The sequence below is a fragment of the Gorilla gorilla genome, chromosome 18 (genome assembly GCF_029281585.2).
Source record: "Gorilla gorilla gorilla isolate KB3781 chromosome 18, NHGRI_mGorGor1-v2.1_pri, whole genome shotgun sequence".
Lineage (NCBI taxonomy): Eukaryota > Metazoa > Chordata > Mammalia > Primates > Hominidae > Gorilla > Gorilla gorilla.
In genome coordinates, this window is record NC_073242.2 from 36,460,811 (window position 1) to 36,474,775 (window position 13,965).

The following is a 13,965-nucleotide window of genomic DNA, read 5'->3' on the forward strand; positions in this document are numbered from 1 at the left end:
TACTCCTGTCTAATTGTTCTCCTCCTGCTTTCCCTTGGGCCCTTGGTGAGAGCCAGACTGGACATCTGACTGATAGCAGAAGCCAGCATCCACCTCATCCAGGAGCTCCAAGAGAAGGAAACAATTTTTATTTTCTTCTTCTGGAAGTTTCCCTTCTTGGAAAGACCCCAGCTTCTCCCTTGTACATCCACAGAGACTCTGAGGCCAAGAGTAGTAGCAGCTGCTACTATTTATTACTTACTATATTCCGGGCTGTGTTCTAAGCACTTTATATTTCTTAACTTCCTCCAGTTTTCAGTCACTCAGTAGGTGTCTGTACTATCATATCCATCATATGAATATATCACATATGATAGGTACCAACTATCTGAGTGAAAACTGGAAGAAGTGTTCTAAAATGACAGTGTTCTCGTTTTATACTTGAAGAAACAAACAGATTTGCACAAGGTCCTCAGCTACTAAATGGTAGAGCTGAGACTGAACCCAGACAGTTTGGTTCCAGAGCTGAGAGAGGAGTGAAAGAGTTGGGTAACAGCAACAACCATCCTGTACGTGGAGATTTGAGTGATTAAAATGGATTTTCATATCTTTTATCTTGGACCTCATAATATTTCAAATTTTTTTTAAAATTATGAAGTATACATATAGGAAAATACCCAAAACAAGTATACAGTTCATTAACACAAAGCAAACGTGAATAACCACATTCAGTAAAGAAATTGGAACACTGTCAACACTTCAAAGCCTCCTTTATACTCCTCCCAATCACTGCTACTTCCTTTCTTCCCACAGGTAACCACCATTCTGACTTCTAGCAGTGTCGTTTAATTTTGTCTGCATTTGAACTTTATATAAATGGAATCATGTATTCTTTTCATGTTAACATTGTGAGGTTCGTCAATATTTGGAATAGGTGTAGTTTTCATTGCTATGTAGTATTCAGTCATATGAATGTATCACAATTTGTCCATTTACTGTTGGTGGACTTTGGGATGTTTGCAGTTTGGGGTTATTATGAGTCATGCCTTTTGGAGTACGTCTGTCCTGGCAAGCACCTTAACCATAATTCAGAGTCCAGAAGAGCACCTAAAGGAACTGGAGGTGTTGCACACTGAAGAGAGACTAGAGGGGAAGGAGAGGCACATGATGGCTGTCCTCAGTGTTCCCAAATGCTCCTGGAAGAAGGAAGAGAATAGATTGGTGGTCTCAGAAGTTAGAATTGAAACAGTGGGTAGAAGATAAATATACAGGGCAGTGTTCTCAACATAGCTTCACAGTGGAACCACCTGGGAGCTTTAAAAAGTAGTTAGGCCTGGGCTTTATCCAGACTACATTCTGACTTAATCGGTGTGAGGTACAGCCTCGGCATCAGGATTTCTCAGTTTCCCAATTAATTCTAGTACACATAGTTTGAGAACTACTGCTCTATAGATAAGATTTTATTGTATTCACTCTGCAATTTCTAAATCAGGAAAAAAGGGTAACACATTTTAGAAAGCGTTTTTGTTTTTTTGTTTGTTTGTTTTGAGAAGGAGTCTCGCTCTGTTGCCCAGGCTGGAGTGCAGTGGCACAATCTCGGCTCACTGCAAGCTCTGCCTTCTGGGTTCACACCATTCTCCTGTCTCAGCCTCCCAAGTAGCTGGGACTACAGGCGCCCGCCACCATGCCCGGCTAATTTTTTGTATTTTTAGTAGATGGGATTTCACCATGTTGGCCAGGATGGTCTTGATCTCCTGACCTCGTGATCCGCCCACCTCGGCCTCCCAAAGTGCTGGGATTACAGGCGTGAGCCACTGCACCGGGCCTGTTTTTTTTTTTTTTTTTTTTAACTCTTAAGTTCTGGGATACAAGCAGAACATGCAGGTTTGCTACGTAGGTAAACATGTGCCATGGTGGTTTGCTTCACCCATCAACCTGTCATCTAGGTTTTAAGTCACCATGCCCTGCTAATTTTCCTATTTTTAGTATAGACGGGGTTTCACCATGTTGGCCAGGATGGTCTCGATCTCTTGACCTCGTGGTCCACCCGCCTCGGCCTCCCAAAGTGCTGGGATTACAGGTGTGATCCACCGCGCCCGGCCCAACGCACAGATCTTAAGTGTGCAGCTTTATTATTATTATTTTTTTTTTGAGATGGAGTCTCGCTCTGTCACCCAGGCTGGAGTGCAGTGGTGTGATCTCACTGCAACCTCTGCCTTCTGGGTTCAAGTGATTCTCCTGCCTCAGCCTCCTGAGTAGCTAGGATTACAGGCGTGTGCCACCACGCCCGGCTAATTTTTGTATTTTTAGTAGAAATGGGATTTCACCATTTGGTCAGGCTGGTCTCGACCTGACCTTGTGATCCGCCCACCTCAGCCTCCCAAAGTGCTGGTATTACACGTGTGAGTTACCGTGCCTAGCCGACGAATGTTTTAACGTGAATAAACCTGTGTAGTCAGTCACTCACCACCTATAGGAATATAACATTTGCAGCACATCAGCAAGCTCCCTCATGCTCTTCATTATTATTTTTATCCCCGATATTGACCTATGGAAACCCTTTCAATCTGGTTCCTGTGTCCTTGTGATAAGCCCCACTCATTAGTAATGTCTGGCACAAATCACTCCAGACTCACCTTGTACTTTCCCTGCTGAAGCCTAGAAATTGGCCATTTCTCCTGAAAAGACTTAGTTCGTTTTATTGGGGACTGTTATTGAGAAATCAGCATCTAGACACTAGGCGTTCTACTGGGAAGTTACTGCTTAGGGCATTCTGAAAGCAGAGGTAAGAGCCAGTAAATAGTTAATGTTATCTATTTTACATCTTTTAAAAATCTTTTTAAAAATTCCAGTCAATCATAGGGTTCTTTCTCCACTTTCCCCATTCCAGATTCCAGATTCCCACAGTTAAGAACCTTGGCTTCCAGTCACATCAATATGTTGATTACTCAGCTTCAGAATTATTATCCTGTTATATTACCAAACAACAAATCTAAGTAAAGTTCAAGATTTCTTTGCAATTTTGCCTTTAGATTGATGGTATAGAGTCAAAGTACTCTATAAAAAGTTACTTGAATTCATTTTTCTTCCCTAATTGTAATCCCAAAGTGTCATTTCTAAGATAGCTGTAGGAAGATAAGTTAATTCTTTTCCTCTTTGGCTGGAACATAACCTCCACAGGGTAGGGGTGTGTGTGTTGTTTCATTGCTCTCAGTCTAGTTCCTAGGTCTTAGACGGTCATAAAAATTTGTTAGTGAATGCCAGGTTTGAGCTATGCACTGAGTCACTCCTGGCAGAATCTAACAACCTGGTGGGTTTAGAACAGAGTGTGATATAAGGCTTTTGGGAAAGGGTGGAAGATTGAGAAAGTGTGTAAATCCCAGATAGTAAACGCTAGGGCTTTGGAGGTATTCAGGAGGAGTTGAAGCGGACACAGAAAAGGCTTCCTCTGGCATTCTAAGTCCGAACTAAGAGGCCAAGCTGGAGTCCAAGCTGCGTGTGTCCAAATGTTTTAAGGGCTGGAGTGTACTCAGGACAGGCGCTTTGGGCCAGGCTGCTAATATTGAAAAGAGCTTGCTGGGCGTTGTGGCTCAAGCCTGTAATCCCAGCATTTTGGGAGGCTGAGGCGGGAGGATCGCTTGAGCCCCGAAGTTCAAGGCTGCAGTGAGCTATGATCGCGCCACTACACTGCAGCCTCAGCGTGGGCTACAGAGCGAGACCCTGTCTGAAAAAAAAGAAGATGCTGAATTCAGTTAGGGATGCTTGGAGGAGACCGAGGGAACCCTGCTCAAGTCTGGGAACTAGAGGCGCGGGAAGGTCCTGCTTCCCCGCCACCCAGAGATCACGTTTCCCAGTAAACCCAACTTCCGGGTCCCATTCCAGGCCTCCAAGCCCACGTGACAACAAGCTCCGCCCTCTGCTGTCCCGCAGATGCCACTCGGTGATTGGCCGTGTCTGAAGCCGCGCTCCGGCGTTGCGTCGCAGCCTTAGGTCCAGCCGAGCGCCGACTCACGCCCCAGCCCCAATTGGGCGGCCGGTTTCCAATCGGAAGGGCTTCTGAGCCTCAGTCTTCGGGCGGCGCTGACCATTGGCGGGCAGGATGGAGGCGGAGCCTTGGGTCGTCGCCCGCCGCCGGGGGTTAAGGTGAGCGACTGCAGGCAAACCCGGCGACAGCGCAGCTCGCGTCGACCCTGGCTCCTCTGCCTGCCCCTCGCGTCGACCCTGGCTCCTCTGCCTGCCCCCTCGGGTGAGCCTGCGCTAGAACCCCGTCCCCTTCCTGCGCCCGCGCGAATGCGCCTGCGCGGCAACAGCCGCCTGCCCTTGCGCCCCTTCCCCCTGCTTCCTGGACACATCTCCCCACTCCCCTCCCTGCCCTGCCATCCTCCCGCCCCCAGGCTCTTCTGCGGGGTCTCCCCAGTCCGGGTCCTTCCCCCACCCCACCCCCACCCCCCAGGACCCTGGCGCCCCAGCTGCAAGGGCTGCGCCCCCGGGAGCCGCCATGCGGGTCGTCTCAGAGCCTGTGGGCCTCCCTGCCCTCACTGCCCTCCTCCTCCGCGCAGGCCCCCGCCTCTTTCAGGATGACGCTGGACGTGGGGCCGGAGGATGAGCTGCCCGACTGGGCCGCCGCCAAGGAGTTTTACCAGAAGTACGACCCTAAGGACGTCATTGGCAGGTAAGGCCGCGGCCAGGGAAACGGAGGTCCAAAGAGGTCGAGCCCCAGCATTCCCGCTTCCGTTTGAGGGCTGGAGAGTTCACGGGTGGTGGTGGTGGTGGTGGTGCTGGTGGTGGTGGTGGTGGTGCTGGTGGTGCTGGTGGTGGTGCTGGTGGTGGTGGTGGTGGTGCTGGTGGTGGTGGTGCTGGTGGTGGTGGTGCTGGTGGTGGTGGTGCTGGTGGTGGTGGTGCTGGTGGTGGTGGTGGTGGTGCTGGTGGTGGTGGTTGTGCTGGTGGTGGTGGTGCTGGTGGTGGTGGTGCTGGTGGTGGTGGTGGTGGTGCTGGTGGTGGTGGTGCTGGTGGTGGTGGTGGTGGTGCTGGTGGTGGTGGTGCTGGTGGTGGTGGTGGTGGTGGTGGTGGTGGTGGTGGTGGTGCTGGTGGTGGTGGTGCTGGTGGTGGTGGTGGTGGTGCTGGTGGTGGTGGTGGTGGTGCTGGTGGTGGTGGTGGTGGTGGTGGTGGTGCTGGTGCTGGTGGCTGGTGGTGGTGCTGGTGGTGGTGGTGGTGCTGGCGGTGGTGCTGGTGCTGGTGCTGGTGCTGGTGGTGGTGGTTTTGGTGCTGGTGGTGGTGGTGGTGGTGGTGGTGCTGGTGGTAGTGGTGGTGGTGCTGGTGCTGGTGGTGCTGGTGCTGGTGCTGCTGGTGCTGGTGCTGGTGGTGCTGGTGCTGGTGGTGCTGGTGCTGGTGGTGCTGGTGGTGGTGGTGTGTGTGTCTGTGTGTGCGTGTGTCTTTCAAGTTCAGGTTTTCTCAGGAGAAGACTGGATAGTTGGTTTTTTTTGTTTGTTTGTTTGTTTTTGAGACGGAGTCTCGCTCTCTCGCCCAGGCCGGAATGCAGTGGCGCGATCTCGGCTCACTACAACCTCTGCCTCCCGGGTTCAAGTGATTCTCCTGCCTCAGCCTCCCGAGTAGCTGGGATTACAGGCGCGCGCCACCACGCCGGCTAATTTATGTTTTTAGTAGAGGCGGGCGTTTCACCATATTGGCCACGCTGGTCTTGAACTCCTGATCTCGTGATCTGCCCGCCTTAGCCTCCCAAAGTGCTGGGATTACAGGCGTGAGCCACTGCGCCCGGTTGACTGAATAGTTCTAAATGGGAAGAATCAGTGATCAGTGGAGAACACCTAGTGACTAGACTCTTACCTTGGGTCAACCCCATTTTTTCACGGATTCATTCATTTATGCCTTCAACACAAAACTCAACACGGGGAGGGCAGAAAAGATGCGTATGCCCTGGAGGTACTCCACCCGAAGTGACTGAAATTGGCACGTGAACGTTAAAAAGGCATCAGGCTAGACAGGTAGAGGTCTGTATCAAGTGCTATGGGATTCCAGAAAAGCACACCTTCTCAGGAGGAGTCACCTTTGGGCTGGGTCTTGAGGTATGAGTAGGAGTTCAGTGGGGGGGTCTTTAAAATCGCAAAAATGTATGCGTGTGGTAGATGTCTCCAGCTTTCATCAGATTCTCAAAGAGGCTCATTAAAGCGGGGTCATAATTAAAACATGGCCTCAAACTCAGATGCCCTTAGTGGTTGTGCAGGAAATTGAAACCGTGAAGTGGCCAAGAGTAAGAGAGTAGGAAGTGTTGTGGAAGGTAGAGGGTTCTTGCCCCACCTATGATGTGTGAATTCAGATTTGTGTAAAAAAATAAAAAAAAAATTGCACCGGCCAAAACGTAACACATCTGAGGGCTGTGTTTGGCCTGTTCAATAGTTTACATCAAATATTGATCAAGGGATCAATAGTTTACATCCCTTGATTTAACTAGATGTGGGTGGCCGAATTCCCGAGTGAGTTATGTGAGGCCAAGGAGGCCCCAGAGAGCATAACAGTAAGGCTCTGCGAAGGGCAGCCAGGGAACCAGCATAAGAAACAGGATTTGAGGCTGGATCCTGGAGGGATTTGCTCCTTAGTCTGAGGAATGTGTAGGGTCATATGGAGTTGGTGATAGCCTGAGCAAGGAAATCCTTGTCTAGGACTTTGTGTGTGCCTCATGAATGCCCTTCAACATCCCTTCAGGATGCTGTTGGCTGCATTTCACAGCTGAAGTCCAAGAACCTTATGTCAGGGGACCACTTAGGTTAACTGGTAGCAAATCTGGGGTCTGCACTAAGGTCTGATTTTCAGCTTCGGTCTTCTAGTCAATGGCTTCCTACTTATTTGGAGCTTCCTACACTTGAGGGAACTTTGGGATTTGGATGGGGTAATCAGGCAAGTGTGAGTGGAATATAGAGGGAGACTTAGATCTTTCTTTCCCCTTCCTGCAAGGAACAGGTGCTGAGGCTCAGTGTGGGAAGGACTTGCCTAGGCTTTCCCATGGAGGAAGTGGCAGAGCCTGGATTTGAACCCAGGCCCTACCTGCCTTCCCTGTGAGCTTTGTGTTGTGCCTTGCTGGGTACTCAGGTTTCTGAGGCTGCTGTGAAGCCAGGGTGAGCTCCTAAGCTTGTTGCCCTGTGATCCAGATGGGTCTTCAGAGTCTGGCACAGCAGGCATGAGGATGCTGAGGCCCCAGCCTGTGCGGAAATGTGAGCACAGAGGCCCCGACTTGTGCTATTTTCCGGCTCTTGCAGAGGAGTGAGCTCTGTGGTCCGCCGTTGTGTTCATCGAGCTACTGGCCACGAGTTTGCGGTGAAGATTATGGAAGTGACAGCTGAGCGGCTGAGTCCTGAGCAGCTGGAGGAGGTGCGGGAAGCCACACGGCGAGAGACACACATCCTTCGCCAGGTCGCCGGCCACCCCCACATCAGTGAGGCTGTCTTCCTTGCTCCTGTTAGCAGACGACCCCCCACCTCCTGCTGGCCCTGCCCATAGCCCACTTCCGCCAACATTGCCTCCACACCTCTCCTCCCTTCATTCCACTAAAGAGTGGCCATCCGTTGGGCGCCCACTGCCTCCTCTGGTTCTCCTTTCTTCCCAGTAACAGCCCGCTGCTGTCCCAGGGTGGCCAAGCCCCGTTAATGTGCATCCGCTCCTTTCCATCTCTGTCTCTCTGCCTCTCTTCCTCTCTCCCTAGTCACCCTCATCGATTCCTACGAGTCTTCTAGCTTCATGTTCCTGGTGTTTGACCTGTGAGTATCTCCCTGCCACCATCTGAGAAGCCTCCTCCCCACCTCCATGTATGGCCCAGCATTTGCGGTGCAGTGGGCTGGACCCATCCTGCTCACACCTTCCTGTTCCAGCTGGGGCTCTCTATCACCTGGGCCTGCCTGCTAGCGCATGGCTCTGGCCTTCTCCCTTGGTGCCATGATTGAGGCAAATTCTTTAATAGTGACTAGCGGGTGGGCGCAGTGGCTCATGCCTGTAATCCCAGCACTTTGGGAGGCCGAGGCGGGCGGATTATGAGGTCAGGAGATCGAGACCATCCTGGCTAACACGGTGAAACCCCATCTCTACTAAAAATACAAAAAATCAGCCGGGCGTGGTGGTGGGCGCCTGTAGTCCCAGCTACTCGGGAGGCTGAGGCAGGAGAATGGCATGAACCCGGGAGGCGGAGCTTGCAGTGAGCCCAGATTGCGCCACTGCACTCCAGCGTGGGCGACAGAGTGAGACTCCATCTCAAAAAATAAAGTAATAGTGACCAGCCAGACGTGGTAGCTCATGCCTGTAATCCCAGCATTTTGGGAGGCTGAGGCAGGTGGATCACCTGAGGTTAGTAGTTCAAGACCAGCCTGGACAACGTGGCGAAACCCCGTCTCTACTAAAAATACAAAAATTAGCTGGGTGTGGTGGTGCACGCCTGTAAGCCCATCTACTCGGGAGGCTGAGGCAGGAGAATCACTTGAACCCGAGAAGTGGAGGCTGCAGTGAGCCGAGATCATACCATTGCGATTCTGCTGCCTCAGCCTCCTGAGTAGCTGGGACTACAGATGCCTGCCACCACACCCGGTTAATTTTTGTATTTTTTTAGTAGAGATGGGGTTTCACCATGTTCGCCAGGATGGTCTCGATCTCCTGACCTCATGATCCGCCCGCCTCGGCCTCCCAAAGTGCTGGGATTACAGGCGTGAGCCACTGCGCCCAGCCTGAACAGATTGCGGCCAGGTACAGTGGCTCACGCCTGTAATTCCAGCACTTTGGGAGGCCGAGACGGGCGGATCATGAGGTCAAGAGATCGAGACCATCCTGGCCAACATGATGAAACCCCGTCTCTACTAAAATACAAAAAATTGGCCAGGCATGGTGGTCGGTGCCTGTAATCCCAGCTAATCGGGAGGCAGGAGAATCGCTTGAACCCAGGAGGCGGAGGTTGCAGTGAGCTGAGTTCGTGCCATTGCACTCCAGCCTGGGTGACAGAGCGAGACTCTATCTCCAAAAAAAAAGAGAGTATTCAGCAGTGGACTGACCACTTAGAAAATAGATCCTCGCTCACCAGCCTCTCGCGCTGCTTAACACGTTAACTATTCTGGTGTCTGTCTCTGCCCATCAGTTCTTTTTCTGGTCAGAATCTGAATGTCCGATGCAATTGGTATAATGCAAACCAACTGCAAAGGTATTTTGAAAGAGAATGATTTGAATTCCAAAGATTTAAAAGAGGCCCTTGGAAAAAATTCATGAAGGCTTCGATATATTTACAGAAATGGCCCTCTGCAAAAGTCAGAGGGGACGTAAGGATGTCTATTATGCCATCCTGCAGCCATGCAGAGTGCCTACACTCCCCAAAACAGCACCTGATAATGTTACTTTGAGGACTGATGCAGAGTGCAAGTATAACCTCAATTTTGAAAGTATTATTTTTAATTGACACATAATTATAACCTCAGCTTTTAAAGACGAAATTTCAAAATAAGGTCCTATTCAACCTTTGTGCCACAAAAAACTGAAATTTTGGTCCATTTTCTTTATAGATTCACTTTGAGAGGCCTTTTTCAGGCATAGTTACTCTCAACAAGAACCTCCTATAAATTATATTGTCACAAGAAGTCTCTTATTTTTGCCATAATTGCCCCATCATGGCATAATGCAGGTATTTCAGCTGCCAACACACCAGGCCAAACTGCCTTGTTGGAGTGCTGTGTTTCTAGACCCTTTGGTTTGTCTGCAGAGGAATCTATCTTTAGTGGCCTCTTCCACAATATTTTGTATGAGCACTGGTCTGTTTTCTCAGCCCCCACTGTGGGATGCAGCTGCCTCCTATGCCCCTCCTTCCCTTAGGATGCGGAAGGGAGAGCTGTTTGACTATCTCACAGAGAAGGTGGCCCTCTCTGAAAAGGAAACCAGGTAAGGGTTGAGCCTGAAGCCCTAGGGGTGAGCAGGGGGTGGGACAGGTCAGGGAGGAGCCGAGGAGGAGACTGCACCCGCCTCCCCTTCCCCCAGGTCCATCATGCGGTCTCTGCTGGAAGCAGTGAGCTTTCTCCATGCCAACAACATTGTGCATCGAGATCTGAAGCCCGAGAATATTCTCCTAGATGACAATATGCAGATCCGACTTTCAGATTTCGGGTTCTCCTGCCATTTGGAACCTGGCGAGAAGCTTCGAGGTGAGGGGATCTAGTGCCCTAATAGGCTTGGGAGGGGAGACCCAGGCCTGATGAGATTGGTTGGCTGGGTCTGAGTACCAAGTCCCTGGTGCCAAGAAAAAGGGAGAAGTCATTGGGCACTTGCCAAGTATCCTGTGGGCGCAAAGCCTATGTTTACCTCAGAGTGGGCATCCTGACCTGGGAGGATGGAGACAGACAAGCAGGCAGGCAGACAGTGGTGCACAGTGGGCAGAGGGCCAGGCCAGGGGAGCCCGGAGGAAGGAACGCCAATTCAGCCTGAGCCCCATAAAGGAGGTAAAAAAGGGAGCCACATGTTCAGCCACGTTTGGGGTCTGGAGTGCAGGACCACAAGAGCCTGATGTGATGTGTCCAGACTGCACTTCCCACCTGGGCCCTGGGCCTCAGGTTCACCTGATGTGAATACAGTTGTTGTGACAGGAATGTTTCTACTGCAAATGGGAAACTTCAAATAAAATTCACCTGTGGGATTCTTCAGAGCCTTTAGTCTGCCACTGACTCTCTCCCTCAATGGCTTTGTACTAGACTTATGAAAAGCTACCGTTTACTGGGCATTCACCTGTGAGGCAGGCACCAGTCTTTTTTTTTCTTTTTTCTTTTTTTTTTTGAGACAGAGTCTCACTCTGTCACCCAGGCTGGGATGCAGTGGCATGATCTTCACTCACTGCAATCTCCACCTCCTGGGTTCAAGCTATTCTTCTGCCTCAGCCTCCCAAGTAGTTGGGATTACAGGTGCCCACCACTACGCCTGGCTCATTTTTGTATTTTTAGTAGAGATGGAATTTCACAATGTTGGCCAGGCTGGTCTTGAACTCCTGACCTCAAGTGATCCTCCTGTCCCAGCCTCCAAAAGTGCTGGGATTACAGGCGTGAGCACTGTGCCTGGTCGGCACCAGTCTTTATATGGCTTATTCCCCTAAATCCTCTCCACAGCCCTGTGTGACAGACAGTATTTGTGTCTCTTTTTTTATAGATAGGCTCAAAGAGGTGAGATGACTGCTCTAGGGTCCTAATGCTAGGATTTGAACTTGGACAGTCTGACTCCAGAGTTCATACTCAACCTGTGGACCTACATGTCTGGTGGATGTTGTACTTTAAAACCCTTTGGCTTCCACATGTACTTTTCCCCTTTCTGGAATCATCTTTGCCTCTGCCCACTCTATCCTCTCCTTGGCTTGGGTAATTCAGGCTTCACTTTAAACCTCCAGGGCAGCTTAGGTCCCTTTGCTTTCTGTTCTCCCATCTTCTTCATTCACAACACGTCTTACTGTATTGTTATTTCTCACTTGCTTTCAGGTAGACAGTGAGCTCGGTAAGGCCTCATCTCATTTGCCACTTGGCAAATCAATGCAATTTGGCATTCAATAAATACTTGGTGTAGGAATGAATTTCCCAACAAAGTCAGTTTCAATTCGGGGCTGTTAAAATCTCCTGGAAGTGTGCCATGGAACAAGGTTCAGAAAGTACTGGAAGAATTGGTGCCTGAGTGGTAGAACAAACTAAAAATACAGACTTGAGCCAAGCGTGGTGGCATGCATCTGTCACCCCAGCTACTCGGGAGGCTGAAGGAGGAGGCTCACTTGAGCCTAGGAGCCCAAGGCTACAATGAGCTGTGATAGTGCCACCACACTCCAGCCTGTGTGACATAGTGACCCTGTCTCTAAAAATAAATAAATATAAAAATACAGACTTGGATAAAGTTTTGGAGGGCTCTGGACTTTAGAACTGTAGATTTGATCATGTCACGATGTGGAATCAGGGAAGGGTTTTAAACAAAGGACTTACCCATTACGTGCTTTAAGAAATCCCATAGCTCGCCGGGCGCAGTAGCCCACGCCTGTAATCCCAGCACTTTGGGAGCCCGAGGTGGGCGGATCACGAGTCAGGAGTTCAAGACCAGCCTGGCCAACACGGTGAAAGCCTGTCTCTACTAAAGATTCAAAAAATTAGCCAGGCATGGTGGCACGTGCCTGTAATCCCAGCTACTCGGGAGACTGAGGCAGGAGAATCACTTGAACCCAGGAGGCGGAGGTTACATTGAGCCGACATCATGCCATTATACACCAGACTAGGCGTCAGGGCAAGACTCCATCTCCAAAAAAAAAAGAAAAGAAATTCCTTATCTCCGCTTCTTCCCCTTGGGTTGAGTGATAGTTGGAGATTATAGGAGGAGGAAGAGGTTTGGGCAGATAGGAATGCAGAAAATTTTTTTTTGCATATGTATTGTGATATATGTAAAAATACATAATCTTTCCATATGCATTATGATATATATAAAACTAAGGTAACAAGTTGTGAGGAGTGGGTAGGTTGGCTTGGATAGTGGGTAGGTAGGGTTGGAGGAGGCAAATGATATGGTGGAACAAGGACCTTGAAATAAATCCGAAACCCAGGTTTTCCTAGGAAGGCCACCAGGAGCCATGGTGAGCCAACTGTTGAGCAGGGATAGTGCCTCAGCAGGAGACTTGGCAGAAGGCAGACAGAAGGAAGATGGGAACACTGGTAGTCTTGGCAGCATTGAGGAGGCTCCAGCAGAGATCCAGTGCTAAGGGCCCTAGAGGGGCTGGTGGCATCCCCTCAATCTTGGTCCTCTCTCCCCAGAGTTGTGTGGGACCCCAGGGTATCTAGCGCCAGAGATCCTTAAATGCTCCATGGATGAAACCCACCCAGGCTATGGCAAGGAGGTCGACCTGTGAGTTCCTGGTCTCCCCCTCCCTCCCGTGCTTGCTGTCCTTTGCTGGGTCTGCCCGTCACCCAGTCCCGCCTGACTCCAGTCTCTTTCCCAGCTGGGCCTGTGGGGTGATCTTGTTCACACTCCTGGCTGGCTCGCCACCCTTCTGGCACCGGCGGCAGATCCTGATGTTACGCATGATCATGGAGGGCCAGTACCAGTTCAGTTCCCCCGAGTGGGATGACCGTTCCAGCACTGTCAAAGACCTGGTGAGCTGGGGCTGAGAGGACAGTAGGGGAGGCCCAAGAGCTGCCTCTCATGCTCTGGGTCTCTCCTAGATCTCCAGACTGCTGCAGGTGGATCCTGAGGCACGCCTGACAGCTGAGCAGGCCCTACAGCACCCCTTCTTTGAGCGTTGTGAAGGCAGCCAACCCTGGAACCTCACCCCCCGCCAGCGGTTCCGGGTAAGCCTGAGTGTATCAGGGTCTGGGCCCGTTCCTCTGTCCCATGATCTTTCCCCTGCACTAGAGCTCACCCTGCCCCCCTTCCCAGGTGGCAGTGTGGACAGTGCTGGCTGCTGGACGAGTGGCCCTAAGCACCCATCGTGTACGGCCACTGACCAAGAATGCACTGTTGAGGGACCCTTATGCGCTGCGGTCAGTGCGGCGCCTCATCGACAACTGTGCCTTCCGGCTCTACGGGCACTGGGTAAAGAAAGGGGAGCAGCAGAACCGGGCGGCTCTCTTTCAGCACTGGCCCCCTGGGCCTTTTCCCATCATGGGCCCTGAAGAGGAGGGAGACTCTGCTGCTATAACTGAGGATGAGGCCGTGCTTGTGCTGGGCTAGGACCTCAATCCCAGGGATTCCCAGGAAGCAGAACTCTCCAGAAGAAGGGTTTTGATCATTCCAGCTCCTCTGGGCTCTGGCCTCTGGCCTCAGGCCCACCACTGATCCTGCTACCCTCTTGAAGACCAGCCCGGTACCTCTCTCCCCACTGGCCAGGACTCTGAGATCAGAGCTGGGGTGGAAGGGAGCCACTCTGAACGCCACGCCTGGCCCGGTCAGTGCTGCATGCACTGCATATGAAATAAAATCTGCTACACGCCAGGGAGAACAGGT

At 51.1% G+C, this 13,965-nt stretch overlaps 1 protein-coding gene across 2 annotated transcripts; it reads left to right on the forward strand.

Annotated features, from left to right (window-relative positions):
• The first annotated feature begins 3,910 nt into the window (after positions 1 to 3,910).
• PHKG2 (phosphorylase kinase catalytic subunit gamma 2) lies at positions 3,911 to 13,960 on the forward strand. 2 transcript variants are annotated; one of them, XM_031003000.3, is made up of 10 exons: positions 3,911 to 4,225; positions 4,539 to 4,651; positions 7,251 to 7,426; positions 7,694 to 7,748; positions 9,832 to 9,897; positions 9,994 to 10,157; positions 12,777 to 12,867; positions 12,962 to 13,115; positions 13,185 to 13,310; positions 13,399 to 13,960. In XM_031003000.3, exons 2-10 carry the CDS (start codon positions 4,557 to 4,559, stop codon positions 13,690 to 13,692), a joined length of 1,221 nt encoding a protein of 406 aa, XP_030858860.1. In that variant the 5' UTR covers positions 3,911 to 4,225; positions 4,539 to 4,556; the 3' UTR covers positions 13,693 to 13,960. The 2 variants fall into 2 exon arrangements, with proteins under 2 accessions (XP_030858860.1, XP_030858861.1); XM_031003001.3 differs by having other exon boundaries at positions 3,941 to 4,122.
• The last annotated feature ends 5 nt before the right edge of the window (positions 13,961 to 13,965 follow it).